Source organism: Montipora capricornis, chromosome 8, assembly GCF_036669925.1.
Source record: "Montipora capricornis isolate CH-2021 chromosome 8, ASM3666992v2, whole genome shotgun sequence".
Taxonomy (NCBI): domain Eukaryota; kingdom Metazoa; phylum Cnidaria; class Anthozoa; order Scleractinia; family Acroporidae; genus Montipora; species Montipora capricornis.
The window spans coordinates 22,148,727-22,166,226 of record NC_090890.1 but is presented as its reverse complement, the minus strand read 5'-3'; the positions used below and the strand labels follow the sequence as shown (position 1 = coordinate 22,166,226).

Below are 17,500 nucleotides of genomic sequence, written 5' to 3'. Positions count from 1 at the left end.
TAATCAGGCAAGTACTGGGTACATGTAAATGTCCAAGAGGGATTCCTCCACTTGACTGGCTTTGGCATCTACATGTATTGAGTTCTTTAATATTATTAATTGGTTGAATGGGTGCTTGCCCAGTGGGCAATTGGTCAGAGAAAGTCACTTGCCCAAGCATGAAATCTACATGTCTTAGACAACCAGACCATAAATTTCTCAAGTGCTGGGTTTCTGTACAGGGTCAAGTGTAAAATAATGTTGTTGTTTTTTTAACCAGCACTGAGCTTCCAGTAGATGGACGTGAGTTTTCCCTAATTTTCGGAGTTAAAAAAAAACCAGATATGCCCATCAGTGTGGATAAGGATTTTTCAACCTTTTTCAAGCTAACAGGGTTTTGCACACATTAATGAAAGCATGTTCAAAGTCATTTTTAGTGAGCTAGGTCCTTTACCTCACTTAGTTTAAACAATCTGTGCACTGAGAAAAAGAAACTGGAGGGTGTTGAAAGTAAAGTAAACCTCAATCAACCTGTAGAAGGTGACTGCTTCTTTTCAGAAGCATTTCAGCTGGGATGAGGAATGCAGAACTTCAAATTCTTAGAGAAGCAAGAGTACAATACGATGTGAACAAAGGGCATTGTTCCAGTTAGATATTGTCTTAAAGCAAAAAGGTCTTGAATTCATGTACATTATAGTTCCCTTTTCATTTCTCAAAACTCAAAGGCGATACATATACATGTAAGTGACCTGGGAAAACTTTGATTTTAAAAATTCTTGGACCCTCAAAATGTTACCTACCCTTAACCCTTGAGACTGAACCCTCAACTTTTGACAAAAACCTACACTCTAAGAGTCCTGACTTTCTTCTAGTTTACTGATTGTCTTTTGAAAAGAGGTTCATTGATTTATCAATCTTCTTCTTCCAGTCCCACAGTAAACTCTTCTTTGTTGAAAGTCTGTCAACACACCTTCCCTTATCCTCAACCACTAAGTCCTTTCGACCATGAGAATTAAAATAATTTTGTAGGATTTCAAAATCACCTTCAAGGTTGCTCCATTTGGTCCAATAAGTCGTTGTCTTCTTTTTACAAATCTCTCTCTGTTACGAACCAAGGTTCCAATTTTAATAACATCACTGGTTACATCATCTTCAAGAACACGTTGGGCCTGTTGTGGTGTTGAGGCAAAACACAGAGTTGTTACAGGAGTACAAACTTACCCATTGTGGATCATACAGTGTAATTCATAACCTGATATCTCAAACCTATAATATTAGGTTTAGCCATACTGTGTAGCATGAAAATTTTGCAGATTCTAATTTCTGCAGATTTTGAGGCTTGACCCCAATCTGCAAAAATTGGTTCACGTAAAATGAAAAACCCAAAAAATAAAATGCCGCAAAACTTTACTCCCTTCAGTCAAATTAAAAACTCCACTTTCAATAGACTTGTGCCACTTGGGCGGTATACCCTACCCTAATTAACAGAGGTAAGAAGTCATCCTCACACTTAACAGGACAATTTAAGCAAACTATTGTCTATTGTACACACCCAAAAATGTTCAGGTGACTACAATGGGATTCAAACCTATGATCTCTGCAATACTACTGCAATGTTCTACCAACTGAGCTACAGTATAAAGCCACCCAGTGGGGAGCAGGTCAATTTGTTGGCCTCATTAATTTGTTCCTACGAAGGACTAGATGAATGACATTAAAATGCTACATGTAATATCATTAGAAATCAGATAATTTTGAAAGTTGGTTTGCTTAGCACATGATTGCCAAACATTTGAGCTTTGATTTTTATCCGAAGGCTGTTAACTTTGAGTGTAAGCTTTGCATGTCGTGGTCTGCCATTACTCACTTTCAAAACTGACTGACCTCAGAGGGTTGAATCTATAGAAAGTGATGTCATTTATTCACTAGCATAAAATTTAAGTGTGTAAATGCAGCTTATTTCATGTATACATGCAAAACACAAGTTTAAAAGTCAGAAAGCCCAAAGCACCCATTCTGCATATTAATTCAACCACATGCACAAACATTGCACTCTTAAACTAGCGAGTCTTTGATGCCACTTTCTCCTCGATCCAGCTCTCTCAAGATTTTAAAGTTAGAAATGCCGACCATTAAATTAGAAAATTCCAGTTTAAATAAACAGGTGTCTTTATAAAATCAAGCCTTAAAACTTGGGTCACTTCGTGTTTAGTTAACATACATGTAGTTTTGAAATCCAAAGAAAAAGAATAATTGATTTTTTGGTCATAGTAGCACTTTAATGGGGGGTATGTTTGAAGTGTTGGACTTTCCTTTTTACTCAAGATGGTAATGCCTGGGAAATTTGAAAACATTAAACTACAAGTACAAGATACAAGTACTTACATGTACAGTGTACTTTGAAAATTTTTCAAACCAATTTTATTGAAGTGATTTTAAAAAACAAATTGTCATTAAAAAACTGCGATACATGTAAAATATTTTTAACCATACTGAAAGCTAAAAAGTTTTTAAAAGTTTCAAAAATGACGAGGTTTCAACACTATCAGAATTATTTAGCCCTTTAACAGCAGGACTGGCCACTAATGAGGTTCAGAGGCAACTACGTGACCTTAGCCATAAGTCTAGTTTTTGCTCAACCTGTTTTTGTGAACAAAAAGCTAGAACAGAAACTTAAGCTGAGAGAAGTCAAGCCAGCTTTTAATGTGGCTAAATGTAATTTAGGCTAAGTTAAAATCAAGCCAATGCTGGTCAGCGGTGGTCTGGGAATCAGGCGCATTGAGGTGACATACGGGGTTTCTCGACTCGCACGTGCTGGTCGTTTCTGCTGTGTGAGGTGCTGTTTGTTTCAAGCAACAAGCGTTCAGTTGTTCCGCTTTTTTCGTCTTTCCGTCGTCCTCGCCGTTATGACCGCCCGGCAAACCAACAACAGCTTAGCAGCGGCTCTCTCTTCTCTCAGTGCTCCATCAGCGCCGGTCTCCAGTACGAACACACGCGGTACGTCTTCAATTGTGTCTTCGCAGTCCAGCGAGTCTGTTGTTGTTTCCTCGCCACTGGTGAGCATTCCGGCTTCGGCAAATTCACTTCCGACGGCCTCAACTGCTGTTCTTTCACCTGATCTGGTGTCTCTCATTAATCAGGCTGTTCAGTCGGCTGTTCAGGCTTCGCAAAGGCAACCAGGACCAGCGATTGCGGATCCCGTCTCCTGTCCTGGCGCCAGTTCGTCATCTGCATCGTTGGGCGGTTTAGCTTCGACGTTTTTCGCCGCTGGAACGGGCTTTCCGCCTTCCCTTTCAAGCTCATCGACCTCAGGTAGGCTTTCTCCTCTTGTCGTACCTACTTTTGTATCTACTTTTAACGCTCCGGTCCCGGCAATCGTCTCGTCTTCGGGGCAGGCTTTAAGTGGCGTTTCTGCTCATTTGCCGCCATCCATTGCACCGCTGTCTATTGTGAACTCGTTGGCGGATCAGCCGTTCGTCGTGGGCCCGGGCTACTCTCCCGTTCCTGCCAAGCTCGTTACGCAAATCCGTGGCGGAAAATTCGTTGACTTGTCGGAACTTTTAGCGGCGAATTTGGTCAGCTCAGAGACCGAGCCTCAGTTAATGCTCGATGGGCGTTTGGTTTTATCAGCTCCCCCGAAGAAACCTCGTCGGCGTATCGAGGATATCACCACTTGGACGGAAGCCTTCACGGTGTACTCGCTTGTCCTAACGTCGTTTTTCCCTCATCGTTGGAAAGATTTAACGTTGTACAAGTTGTTAATCTTGCGCATTTCTCGCCAGTTTAGCGGACGGGTTTGGCTTGCTTACGATAAAGCTTTTCGCGAACACGCTGCGGCGACTCGGTTGGCCGATTGGTCGACCATGAACGCACAGCTCTTCACTTTTCACGCCGGTGGTGCTTCTCCTCGCAGCCCCAACCTCGGCACGTCGCCGGATTCCTCTGAACCAGTGGGTTCCAGCTCTTCGAGGATCCCTTGTATGTCCTGGAACAAGGGAAGGTGCACCGCCCCTTATACGATTTGCCGCTATTATCATCGTTGCAGCACGTGTGGCGGCGCCCATCGTTCTGTATCATGCAGTTCTAGACCAGAACGTAAGCAGGAGAGTTCTGTCAGGCGCAGATCTCGGTCTCCGGCATTTAGTGCCTCAGCTGGCCAAAAAGCACGGCGTCAGTAACGATTGGCTCCAAGAAGTTTTCCCCTTCTCAGAACTTTGGAACATGTTGCGCGTACTTCGTTCATTATGTAGTTAGTCATTATGTAGTTAGTCGATTGCTCAGTTAGTAGTTATGTAGTTAGTCGATTGCTCAGTTGGTAGTTATGTAGTTAGTCGATTGCTCAGTTTGCTCAGTTAGTCGATTGTTCAGTTTTATTAGAATTTTTCACGGTTTTCTTTGCTTGCCCCTGTTGTGCTCTGGGCTTGTTGAATTAAACTTTTCTCACTGTTGCTGTATTGCTGCCCTTACTTCAGGAGGGGGGTGGGGTAGGGTCGTTAGCGGGGAATTACCCTCTCTCATTCTGTTTCCTTCCAGTCTCCAACCCCTTGCCCCCGGTGTCCGTGGTTAGCCCTCTAAAGCCTGAAGTGTTCGCTGCCAAGTTGTCCCAACATCCGGACCAACATCTTGTCGCCTTTGTCTTGGACGGCCTCAGGAATGGCTTTCGCCTGGGATTTCAGCATTCCAAGAAATTAAAATCAGCTAAGTCAAACAAGGCCTCTGCTAATCAACACTCCGAGGTCATTGACCGCTACTTGGCTAACGAGGTCTCCCTTGGGAGGGTTGCAGGACCTTTTTCCTCCCCACCTTTCCCTCATTTGCACGTTAGCAGCTTTGGAGTTATCCCTAAAAAGGGTCAACCAGGCAAGTGGAGGCTCATAGTGGACCTGTCATCCCCTGGTGGGCTAAGTGTTAATGATGGCATTGACCCTGACGAGTTTACCATGCAATACATCACGGTTGATCAGATCATTCGTATGATCTCAAGCTATGGCTTAGGTGCCCTGATTGCTAAATTCGATGTTGAGGCAGCCTACCGCAACATAGCTGTCCATCCATCTGATCGATATCTCTTGGGTATGAGATGGCGGAAGCACTATTATGTTGATTTAGCGTTACCATTTGGCCTCCGCTCTGCTCCTTATATTTTCAATTCTGTGGCGGACATGGTGGAGTGGATTCTCCTACATACACACAATGTTTCTGCGCTGTTACATTATTTAGACGATTTTATTACTGCAGGACCGCCAGATACTAACCAATGTGCTGAGAACTTAGCCACTTCCATAGCTGTTTGCCGTTCCTTAGGACTTCCACTCCACCCGGATAAGTGCATTGGCCCGTCCACGCGTTTAGTTGTTTTGGGCATTGAGTTAGACTCAGTGGCTCAGGTGGCCTGCCTCCCCTCGGACAAGCTCCTTGCTTTACAGGTGCTGCTGCAGTCGTGGCGGAATCGTCGCTGGTGTACTCGGCGCGAACTGGAGTCCCTCATTGGCCACTTACATCATGCCGCCAAGGTCGTGTGGCCCGGTCGTACCTTCCTGCGTCGTATGATCAATCTGCTCCAGTGTTTTCGTAAACGGGACCATCCAATCCGCCTGAATTCTGAATTTCACCTGGATCTTCAGTGGTGGCTTCAGTTTTTGTCCTCTTGGCATGGCGTCTATTTTTGGTTGTTTCCCGGCATGTCGGCCACCCCTGACCTCGAAGTTACATCGGACGCATCCGGTTCCCTTGGCTTTGGTGCTTACTTCAATGGGGAGTGGTTCAGCGGCGCATGGGTTTCTTCTCAAGCCTCTCACTCTATCGCCTATAAAGAGTTGTTCCCGATTATCATTGCCGCTCATGTTTGGGGGCCCCACTTCGCCAGGCGCCATGTTCTGTTTCGCACCGACAATGAGGCCGTGGTTTATATCCTCAACTCTAGAACATCCAGGATTCCCGTGTTAATGCGCTTGCTTCGCCATCTTCTCGCCTCAGCGGCTCGTTTCAATTTCTCCTTTGCCTCTCAGCATGTTCCGGGGTTCATAATTGCATTGCTGACGCTTTGTCCCGCTTTCATTGGCAGGAGTTCCGGAGGTTAGCACCCCAGGCTCAGTCGCTTCCAGTGTCCATTCCACCTCATCTCCTGGAAGAATTGATTGGCTCTCATTAGAGCGGCAGTGCCAGTTCCTGTTAGCCCATGGTTTGGCTGACTCCACCCGGAGATCTTACGCATCTGGCCAGAGGAAATTTGTCAACTTCTGTGCGCATTTGGGCAAGTTGCATCCCAGTGGCTCCCCGTGCCCCACCGATGAATGGACATTGTGCCTCTTTGCCACTTTTCTGGCGGGATCGGTTCAGCACTCTTCGATTAAAGTTTACCTTTCAGCAGTTCGTGCCCTGCATATCGAAGAAGGCTTCCCAGACCCTCTGGTGAACTGTCTACGTTTGCAGCGAGTTCTTCGTGGGATCAAACGGACCCAAGGTTCCCCTGAGGCTCAGCGCCTTCCTATTACGGATCACATTTTGATGATCATCTTTAGGTCTTTGGATTTATCAATTTTCGACCACTGCATGTTTTGGGCCGCCTGCAACCTAGCATATTTCGGCTTCCTCCGATCTGCTGAATTTACTGTTCCTAATTTGGCTAGTTTCACCCCGGCACTCCACTTAAGTGTCGGTGACATTTCGGTAGACTCTGACGCCAATCCTTCCTGCCTGCGCGTGCGGATTAAAGCCTCCAAGACTGACCCTTTTCGGAAAGGCTGCTTTGTCCACATTGGCCGGGGACGCTTTCCTCTGTGCGCCCTTCAAGCTGTTTTGGCCTATTTGGCTGTGAGAGGGAACTCGGGTGGCCCTCTCTTTCTTTTCCAGGATGGTCGGCCCCTAACTCGCGCTGTCCTCACTGCTCGTCTCAGAGAAATCCTTGCTGGAGCGGGTGTGTCAGGCAATTTCTCCAGTCACAGTTTTCGCATTGGTGCGGCCACGGTGGCAGCTCGCAACGGCATCCCCGATCACCTTATTCAGGCCTTGGGTCGTTGGTGTAGTTCAGCTTACCAGTCGTACATTCGCACTCCATCCGAGTCATTGGCTTCCCTCTCTTCTCATCTCGCGTCTGGCTCAGTTGACTCGTGACCCAGGTATACGTGGGAATTCATGCGGATCACAGGAAATCATGCGGATTGCAGGAAATCAAGCGGACCAGTCCTCTTCCGTTTTTTAGGGTCGCTTGTGGCTCGCTTGCGCCTGCCTGCGGTGTCTGGCCAGGACTCCTTTAATCAATCGGGAAGTCCTTGGCAATTTCCTGGTTCAGTTCCTACCTCAGGCAGAACCTTCTTCATGCCTCGCGGCCGGAGGAGCTGTGGCGGACCTTGCTTTAGTGCCTCCTTTTCACCTTGCCTCAGTTAGCAGACCTCTCAGTCTTATTTCATGATCAGCTTCACGGTACTCGGGTAAATGTCATCCAGTGTCGTGTCTTGAGCTGGGGGTGGGTGCTTGTGTGAGTTTGGGTGGTGGCGCAGGTTCCACGTCATCCCTGTTCGCGGCCCCTTCGCCTTCCAAGCACCCTTGGGGTGGTCTTTGGGTGGTGGCCGCTCGCAGAGTTGCCGTGGAGGCCTGTGTGCTCTGCTCATGGCCTGTGGCTCAAGCCTCGTTGCTCGCCCCGGAATCGCCGCCCACTTTGGCAGGCACCATCTCCAAGCTCGTCCATTGGCGATGAGTTTAAATGTGGCTAAATGTAATTTAGGCTAAGTTAAAATCAAGCCAATGCTGGTCAGCGGTGGTCTGGGAATCAGGCGCATTGAGGTGACATACGGGGTTTCTCGAGTCGCACGTGCTGGTCGTTTCTGCTGTGTGAGGTGCTGTTTGTTTCAAGCAACAAGCGTTCAGTTGTTCCGCTTTTTTCCCCTTCCCTTCCCTCCCTCATTGGTGGATTCGGTAAGTATAGGGTTGGTAAGTATCTCCACTGACTTGGTCAGTGTGACGGTGCCTGGTGGGTGGTGGCCGCTCGCAGAGTTGCCGTGGAGGCCTGTGTGCTCTGCTCATGGCCTGTGGCTCAAGCCTCGTTGCTCGCCCCGGAATCGCCGCCCACTTTGGCAGGCACCATCTCCAAGCTCGTCCATTGGCGATGAGTTTAACTTGTAATATTATAATTATTGTATCTAATGTGCTTTCAGTGTTCATAATCATTTCCACTTTTTTGTACTTTTTTGACTTGATAATAACATTATGGTTGCATTGAATCATCATCATACTGGTTTTTAACTTTTCAAAACTTTCCAGCTTTTAGTATATTCATAAATATTAATTATCGCATTTTTTTACAACAACATCCGAATTTGAACATCACTTCCCATGGGTTTAAGTTATCCTTTTGTTGGATTGGAAGTTCCTTTTAGCATAGACAGAGGCTGCTTGTAACCATTCAGCCAAAAATTAAATGTAAAATGTAACAGTCATCTTCCGTAAAATCCATTTGGAAAATGTGGAGTACCTCTGATTTTCCATTTAGAATCAGGGTTCGTACACTTTTTCAGACCAAAAATTCAAGGACTTTTCAAGGACTTTCAAGGGCCAGATTTTGAATTTTAAAGGGCATCTTTTTTATGTAGGTCGAAGTATTTACTCATGGAAATAGTCTGACAGTACAATTCTTGCTCATTTTCCATAATGTACAGGGGTCAAAATAATGCAAAGGCACTGGTAACTATTCTCGACTCCACAGCTTGTCGCGTTTGTATGACATGACTGAAGTGGCTGATTATTTTTACCGAAGTTTTCAAAGATTAAAACTGCGGGTCAGAAAAAATTCAAGGACTTTCAAAGACCAGGATTGAAGAGCAGAGATTTTCAAGGACTTTCAAGGCCTTGAAAATTTACTCTCAAAATTCAAGGGTTTTCAAGACTCGTAGGAACCCTGTAGAATGGAATTTCAGAAACTCCTGTACCATTTTACAAATTCTTGTGTTTCCATACCCTATTACAAGTGAAGTCAAGTAATGAAATAAGTTCTTTACCACAATTGCTTGTAATCTCGCAATCTGATTGGCTACTTTGCCATTGTTTATGAGACTCTAGACAAAGCTGTACGCGTCATGCTTTCCTCATTTTGTCACGCAATGTAATAGCCAATCAGGAACACCCATTTTGTGAAATAAACCAATGTTATAGACAATGCTTTCTCTTTCTTTGAGTCATGATTTTGATCACGCTCTGAAATAAAAACTTTCTTTGGCGTTGAATATTGTGGTAAAAAACAAATCGAAAGTGGTTCAGTGTTGTTGATTTGTTACAGAAAGGCCAAGAGACCAAGCTTTTGAAATGGAACAACATTTGATGTTGTAACAGTAAGTGTAACTTCATCCCGTTGGTCAGTAGACTTGGAAAATCGCTTAATGTTATGCACAACTTTCATCCCAACCACAATTTTCCAACAAATGGTAAGCACCCAATATATATTTCTTGTTTCAAAATCCAGGGTTGCTGCGTCCCAATTTGTTCCCAGTACCTGGTGCATGTGACAAATTACAAACAAAGCATCATGAGTGGTTATAGTTTAAACCATACACTGCATAAAAATGGGTGTCTTGAAAACAAAGACCCCTTTAAGACACCAAAGACCCTAAAGCTAAAACCCAGGCCTAGGGATCTTTGTTTTCAAGACACTCCATAAAAAATATTATACAAACCTGCTCAAATGGAACACTTCTTGCCATCAGCTTGATCATGTCTCTGGCTTTGATGATAATGTAAGGATCCCAAGTTTTTCGTGTGGTGCTTACAGTCATACTCCCCTCAATAACATCAAGCTGACATTTCAGTCCCTTAAAAAAAGCAAAATGGTTGCTATTAAAAGAGCTACTGTATCTGTTACGTTGAATGCAAATGTTCAGTGTCCTACAAACCATTTACAGGTTACTGCATGTGCAAACATACGTGTTCTTTTAGCTTTTTTTCCACCAGCGGCCAAAAGTCTCTCAGGTACTTTTCTCTATACTTCGGAAACAAAGTTGCGAATGAACTCTCAGACAGCATTCCATGTGGGTTATCTTCAGCGGAAAACGATTCAACTTTCCACCGATCCATCCCATCCTGATCCCAAGCTAACAAAACAAAACAAGAACAATTTCTTTTTAGATCTGTTTAGGTTAGGCCAATCACTGCATTTTCGTTGGTGAATAATTCCAGCAGTGAACGTAAAATATATTTTAACGCTGGATGATGCGTTCGCCACCCAGATAATGATCTGTCTCTACTTACGCTTGTCTTTGCGGTGACTTTGTTTCTTTTTCTCCTCTTAAAGAAAAAAGCGCAATTTAAAATTTTTTAGGCATAAAACTTATACGACAAAAAAATTCAAAGTAACATTTCAATTTTGATTCCTGTTTACCTCGAGGATGTTGTGCCTCGCTGTCCGCCATGTTGAAGCCTCAAATCCAGTCTCTCTCTGGGCTTACATAAATAGGCCATTTCCGAGTTCATGTCTGCCTCCTCTTCAAAGCGAGTCTAAGTGCGAAGCTTTTGTTGTGAAAATTAGTTTTCATTCATGTGTAAAGTAGAACTAGTTACCATTACAAAAACTTCGCACTTAGACTCGCTTCGAAGAAGAGACAGACATGAACTCGGAAATGGCCCATTGAAATACCTGGGTTCGACTGGACACATCCGTGATTTGGAAACATTTGGTCAAACAAAAAAAGAGCGCTTTGCTGTCCGCTTTGCTTTTGTCAGAACCATCAGTTTGCAAAGAAAATGCACCAATTTGAAGGAACACTTGCATGATGATCACTCCCATTCTTCTGGAGGAGTATTTATCATCCATGAAGTGTGTTAAGTTCAAGGCGTTGAAGAGTTAGTCCTTCCAAATGCCCGGTCTGGCCGCTCAGTTCTGTCAAATAGAAATGGTTTTCACTATCGACGGAGTCGCAGGGCCGTAGCCAGAAAAAAATTATGACTGAGGCAATGTCCATGGTTAAATTATCTTCGCAGGTATTCTAGGTGTTTATGATGAGCACATTTTAAAGACAACACCGGAATCACGATTTACTTAAAAAAATCACGAAAAAATGACTGAGGCAAGTGCCTCGGTTTGCCTCATACTGGTTACGGCCCTGAGTCGGAGTCGTAATCAGCAGCGCCGAGGGATACGATCTAACCGGTGGCTCAGTTGGTTGAGCACCGGGCTGTTACGCGGGAGGTCGTGAGTCCAACTCCGGCCGGACCAACACTCAGGGTCTTTAAATAACTGAGGAGAAAGTGCTGCCTTTGTAATTACATCTGCGAATGGCTACACTTTCAAGTCTTCTCGGATAAGGACGATAAGCCGGAGGTCCCGTCCCACATGTACAACCCATCAATGTTCATAAACCTGTGGGACGTAAAAGAACCCGCACACTTGTCGTAAAGAGTAGGGCATGTAGTTCCCGGTGTTGTGGTCTATCTTCTGTGGTGTATAATGGTTGGGAGGGTAAATGCTCGGAGATATTAGCTACACCAAGCTACTCTAAAAATCCGAGGGTAAATAAAATATGATCAAACTGTCGGAGTCGGTTCCGCTTATGACTCCGTCGCTTACGATCCAGTGAAAACTACCTTGTCGGAGTCGGAAGCAGAAACGGAAGAATAAACCAATCACAATGCCCGATTCCAAGCGTTGTGATTGGTTGGATCTTCCGCTTCTGCTTCCGACTCCGACAATCTAGTTTTCTTTCACTGGATCATAAGCGACGGAGTCACAAGCGGAGTCGGAAGAAAATGGGAACGTTCTGATTCTTCTGACTCCGATTCCGTCGCGCTTATGACTCCGCTTACGACTCCGCTCTTTGATTTTACTACGACTCCGACTCCGACTCCGTCGCTAGTGAAAACCAGCCTTTAGAGTCCATACCCATTTCGTCCGCAGAGTCCTCTTTTCTTTTGGTCAGCACCAAGAAAACGGACTCTGACCACAGCCAAAAATACGCGCAGTCGCGTTAATAGACCAATTTCATAAATGGCGACCTACTTTATATTCTTTTGTATTTATGATAATTAGGCCTACTGCCCTCATTTTGAAACAAAAATTCTTTTGAAATTTGCCCGTCGTAGCGAGGCTAGAAACGCTTATTAGCATTGAAAAAAAAGAATATTTTTAAAGAGGTCTATGGTATAATGCTGTAACTGTTGACGGCCGTTATTGTTTCAAATTTCCAAGAATGCGCAGAAGAGCCGGAAGTCCGTAATTCGTGGACTTCCTGTTTGTTCTTGGTGCTGAGCAAAAGAAAAGCGTACTCTGGGGACGAGAACAGTGCATACCCAAATACAGATGTACAAGAGAGGGAAATTTCTCAATGGAAAGTACCGAATTCTTTCCTGGAAACTGACTTTTTGCATGAATAAAACATTTAGAAATTTAAAGAAAAAATGCACATACACTGCATTCTATCAGTCGTAAAAGAGACGACCTTAAGTGTTTTATAAAAAATCAAAATAACAAATGATATCCTCATTGACAGTTCTCTCAAAAACTCAGTTTTCACTTGAACACCTCGCGCGATCGTATGGACTCTACTGTGGTCTAGCTCTAGTGTTTTCTATGCTCGTTAACATGTAAATCAGTAACCAGTCCTTATTAGTTCATTTTCAGTTCCCCTTCACGGTTACACAGCATTAAATATTCAATTTGTCACTGATCATAAGACTTGTTCCATTCACCTTGTAGTAAGTAGTCTGTCAAAGGCGAACCATGATACTCTGAATTAATACTTTGGAAAGCCTAAATATTTTTGTGACTACTAAAAGTTATAAAGTGGGTTCGGATGGTCATTGGCGCATGGGGTAAGTATCTGCAGTTACAAAATTTTACCTCAATTTGGTCTAAGGTCTCGTAAACGACAACCTAGTCTTGACATTTTGGGTAGTCACTTACGGGAGGTTCGACTGTAATTATAATTTGCGTACCTACCCCGCGGCAGGCTACGTGGCGAGCGGCTGAAACATGGAAGGCACAATAAAGCATCACGACATTTCGGGAAACACAATTCTGATCCAGCCGTGGTGTGGGCAGAGGAACGCAGGCGCAAAGAACGGCTGGTTTAATCGAGCCTAAGGATCTAGGTTCAGGTTGAGATTGCACATGCAGAATTTTAAGAACATACTAAGAACATATCCAGGCTGAGAGTCAGCTAAGAAGGTCTTTAGTTAGCTCATTTGTTATTGTTTTTTATTTTTTGAGTGGTGCTGGTACGATCAGTTGAGGGTTGCCCTTGCGCAATCCGATGTTATAGCTCTTTCTAGAAGGAGTAGCGACACATATGAGATAGGTGAAGAGTCACTGAGGCTCATCGTTTGGCCGACCTTAGTTCCATTTTGAAGAGAATGTCTTCGTGAACGTTGTTTTATCTGTAATAACAGCGGTGTGTTTATGCGTACCACTGTTTGTGTTGATCCAACGTAATGCATAGATCGTTACACGGATTTAAAAGAAATGTAAAACGGTCGTCTAGTAGGACAGTTAACTCAAATACTTAGGGACCTTAAGCTTTCTTCAACGTTAACAATTTGTTTTTCCTATTGCATTATTCACTGCAGAACAATTCAGCTTGTATACCACACAACATGTTAAAAACGTTTTCAGGCTCAAATAGTAAAAAAAAATTACGAACGTTTAGCCTCAGCCACAAAATTAGACGTTCTTGTGAGAGAAGATTGTAGCTGGGTAAAAGGGTTTTGTTTGTTATTGTACAAAGCAGAGGCACCCAATGAAGGTGTTCCGCAGTGGAAATTCAGCTGGCTGGCAAGTTATTAATTTCCTTCCTCTTTCGCTGGGAAACTTTAAACATTTTTAGCATGCCTTTCAATCCTTGCTCTCTGGATAAGAAGAGAAACTGAGGGAGACTAGAGGAGAACTCGTTTACGAGAAGCTTACCGCTGGTTCAACTTATCATCATCATCTTTGCAGCGTGGTGCTAAGACTCCCATAATGCGAGGTTCAACTTATCACATGTTGAGAAATAAAACTGTTTTGACCGGTTTGGCGAGTGGTTTAAATTCACGAGGTTTTTTCCCTATTATTATGCATTTTGGAAATAATTTTCGTTGGGTGCTTCAGTAAAGAGGCTTGAGGCTTAATTTTCACTCCCTCTGTGTATGGTAGATAAGTCAATCGATATTATGTAATTTGACCAAGAACCACTGCTCTGCCGCAATGCAGCACTGAGATAGCCAGGGCACCATGACACAATAAGTAACAAAAGCTTTTTCTTCACTTTAAATTATAAACGACTGTCTACTTTAAAACTTGCATGATAAGCATTTATCGAATTAGTCGCAGGCTTTTTTATATCACCTTTTTGTTTTAGGAAAATACATTTGCACCGACCCAAATAAACGAGAAATTTAAAACCCATTGCAAAGTGAGGATGATGGCTTAATTTATTCCAATAATTTTTACAGTACGACATCCCTTATGCTTTGTCTATTTGAATGAACACTGCGACTTACATTGTTTGATGGTTATTTGAACACTGTTTTATTGTCAATTGGCTTCGCTTACGCTAGCCGGCTGTCTCATGTGAGAAGTTGCTTCCTCTTACAAACTTAATCAAAATCTTGAGATGGCTAGCGGTGACAACGACATTCAAACAACCAGCTTATCGCTTTGCCCGTCGGCTTTGTCTCTAGTCTTTTTTTCAGCCATAATGGGTAAGATTTTCGTGTGGTATGCTGAGAATCTCTTTCGTGTGATGAAACAAATATTAAAGAGCCCCACGAATACCAAGCCAGAGAGCAGTCCAACCACACTGATGATAGCAATTCCCTCTGGAGATGGTGATTGGAATTGCTCGCCTCCTTTAAAGAAAACAAAAAACATTAGGAAGGTCTTTTAATCTGAATTCAGGGAGCAGGACTGGCGCATGGCGCAAATACCTATGCGGCCCGTGTTCGATTCCCAGATTGGGCGTCACATGTTGTTTGAGTTTGTTGGTTCTCTACTCTGCTCTGAGAGGTTTTTCTCCGGGTCTGACTCCGGTTTTCCCCTCTCCTCCCTCAAAAACCAAGCTATGATTTGATTTGATTTCTGTACAGTGTCCCGAATGGCCCATTTCCTTGTTCATGTCTGACTCCTCTTCAAAGCAAGTCTAAGCGCGAAGTTTTTCTTATGTAAATTAGTTTTCATATGCAATGTAGAACTAAACGCGCACCGGTGGCTCAGTTGGTTGAGCACCGTGCTGTTACACGGGAGGTCGTGAGTTCAACTCCAGCCGGACCAACATTCAGGGTCTTTAAATAACTGAGGCGAAAATGCTGCCTTTGTAATTAGTATTACATCTGCAAATGGTTAGACTCTCTAGTCTTCTCGGATAAGGACGATAAGCCGGAGGTCCCCTTCAATGTTCATAATCCTGTGGGACGTAATTTGAGAACCCACACACTTGTCGCAAAGAGTAGGGCATGTAGTTCCCGGTGTTGTGGTCTGTCCTCTGTGGTATATCATGGTTGGGAGGGTAAAAAGGGCGCACTTAATTTTGAGCCTGGCTCTGTTGTGCGACCCCCACCACAGTTGTGGTGAAAGTTACAGTAATTACCATCACAAAAACTTCGTACTTAGACTCGCTTTGAAGAGGAGGCAGACGTGAACTCGGAAAAAAGGCGTATTAGTACCTCAGCGCTAAAAACACTTGACACTTAAAAAGAGTTTATTATTATTATTATTATTATTATTATTATTATTATGATTATTATTATTATTATGATTATTGCATTTTAAAAGTTATGTCATAGTCGCTTTGATTTAAAAAAACGCAACCAGTCAGATCATAAAACAAATGGTGTCCTAAGAAACGATGTAACCGCTTTTTTCGATTACCTTTACGATGAAGTGGCTTGTACAGCATGTGCAAATCTATAACAAAACCAATAACAACACATTGTTAAACTCAGTCAGCTAGAAAAGTAGCCACGACGTACGTAATTAACAGAAAAATATCCATCCTGGCCTTGGTCAGAAGTCCATAACTAGAAGTCTCGATATGCAATAGGAATGCGGCCTTTTAAAAAGTACTTGTTGCGGACCAATCAGAAGCGTTGTGATAACTCGGCCCAATCTGATCGGCCATTATTTGGCGGGAAATGCATTCCAAATTCAGACAACACCGTAAACTGATGGGCCAAGGCCTTTGCCAGATGCGAAAGATTGATACTTCCGGTTACGGACTTATGATCTAGCTTGGTTCATTTCAATGGATTGTTAAAGAATGGTTTTCTAAACAGAGATTATGACAGCAATACGGTTACTAACTCAACGCTTAATTATCGACCTTGAAATTGTGGTGGGAATGCGTCTGCGAGGGCAAGACTTTCGTTCTTAGCACGTACATATAAAAACACAAGACCGAACGCGCATGCTCAGAACTAAAAACTGTTAGTTTCAGAGGTGCTTGTCCTCTTAACGCTAAGTTTCAAAATTAATGTGTGGAAAAGATTTCTGATACCTGTCATCTTTGGGTGAAAACTTGACATTACGAATGTCTGTCTGTCTGTCGGCAAAGCAACAACCTTGTGAAATAATAAACAAATATTAAAATGTACAAAAAACCCCTTCTTTTTTGCAGTCTTTGCGCTACGCTCAACTCAGGCAATGGAAAACTTTTGCGGAACTCACTATGATGTAAATTCCAACTGGATGCTTGCCACCGTCTGTTGCATTGATGTCAAAGTTAGTCTGGTTCTACAAGTAGATACACAAGAAGAAGTTCACCTGGTCAATTCGTTATGTTGGACGCCAGAAGCATCATTTAACAATTATTTCACACGCCATGAGCAATTAAAAATCTCATATCTAACAAGCGCGAATTTAATTTCCATTAAATTCTGAACGCTTGGACACTTGGAAATTCAAACTAATCATTTTCCGGCTTAGGAACGTTTTCATATTAGGTCATACGGTATATGAGCTGATAACCGAGATTGCGTAAACCAATCAGAAGACTACAAACGCATTATCCGAGATCGAAAATTAATAATTAGCAATTATTGAATGAGGCTGAGTAGGATATGAAGAATTCTGCAGGTCGAGGAGAGTGTTATCCACCAAGGCCGAAGGCCGAGGTGGATAACATCCTCCGAGATCTGCAGAAATATTCATATTCTACGAAAGCCGAATTCAATAATTGCTTTATTATTCATTCAAAATATTTTCTTCGCTCAAACTTCTAAACCTACTCGCAGCCATTTTTCTGCTCAACAAAAATAACACAATCTCGTCCCCAGCATTTTTCGGTCAAGGGTTCAATAATTTGCAGCGGGCTGCACTTTTGACGTCATTGGTTCAATAATCTGCAACGGGCTGCACGTTTGACGTCATTGATTGAATATGACGAAGTTTCTTTTCAAATTTGGTGAACAGCAGCTGGTTATGGTGAATTATGCGTGTGGTTTTAACCAATCAGAAACGGGGAAATATTTTGAATGAATAATGAATGATTAACAATTATTCCAAGAGCGCGCGTTGAATATGAGATGATAGATAGCCAACGAGGCGCGTGGAGAGAAAAAAACAGCGTTG

At 43.3% G+C, this 17,500-nt stretch overlaps 3 protein-coding genes across 3 annotated transcripts in view; 1 reads left to right on the top strand and 2 right to left on the bottom strand.

The window, feature by feature from the left end:
* Window positions 1-10,401, bottom strand: part of LOC138014416 (KRR1 small subunit processome component homolog) — an 18,232-nt gene extending 7,831 nt beyond the window's left edge. Inside the window, exons 1-5 of the mRNA XM_068861481.1 lie at window positions 10,346-10,401; window positions 10,216-10,251; window positions 9,892-10,058; window positions 9,645-9,779; window positions 1,023-1,148 (exon numbers count right to left, since the gene is read on the bottom strand). Of these exons, the coding sequence (XP_068717582.1) occupies window positions 1,023-1,148; window positions 9,645-9,779; window positions 9,892-10,058; window positions 10,216-10,251; window positions 10,346-10,376 (495 nt within the window). The 5' untranslated portion in view covers window positions 10,377-10,401. The remainder of the gene's footprint in view (window positions 1-1,022; window positions 1,149-9,644; window positions 9,780-9,891; window positions 10,059-10,215; window positions 10,252-10,345) is intronic.
* Window positions 4,783-7,167, top strand: LOC138014417 (uncharacterized). Its single transcript, XM_068861482.1, has 2 exons — window positions 4,783-5,852; window positions 6,055-7,167. Exons 1-2 carry the CDS (start codon window positions 4,920-4,922, stop codon window positions 7,090-7,092), a joined length of 1,971 nt encoding a protein of 656 aa, XP_068717583.1. The 5' UTR covers window positions 4,783-4,919; the 3' UTR covers window positions 7,093-7,167.
* Window positions 10,402-14,349: 3,948 nt separating the features above from the next.
* The window catches only part of LOC138060580 (uncharacterized), a 16,447-nt gene continuing 13,296 nt past the window's right edge, over window positions 14,350-17,500 (bottom strand). Inside the window, exons 6-9 of the mRNA XM_068906424.1 lie at window positions 16,598-16,663; window positions 16,428-16,491; window positions 15,803-15,838; window positions 14,350-14,784 (exon numbers count right to left, since the gene is read on the bottom strand). Of these exons, the coding sequence (XP_068762525.1) occupies window positions 14,573-14,784; window positions 15,803-15,838; window positions 16,428-16,491; window positions 16,598-16,663 (378 nt within the window). The 3' untranslated portion in view covers window positions 14,350-14,572. The remainder of the gene's footprint in view (window positions 14,785-15,802; window positions 15,839-16,427; window positions 16,492-16,597; window positions 16,664-17,500) is intronic.

Bases quoted from the DNA above. Each gene is read 5' to 3' on its own strand.
- LOC138014417 (XM_068861482.1), top strand. From the start codon at position 4,920: ATGCAATACATCACGGTTGATCAGATCATTCGTATGATCTCAAGCTAT. The intron at 5,853-6,054 runs GTTCTGTTTCGC...GGAGTTCCGGAG, and splicing joins CCCACTTCGCCAGGCGCCAT to GTTAGCACCCCAGGCTCAGT.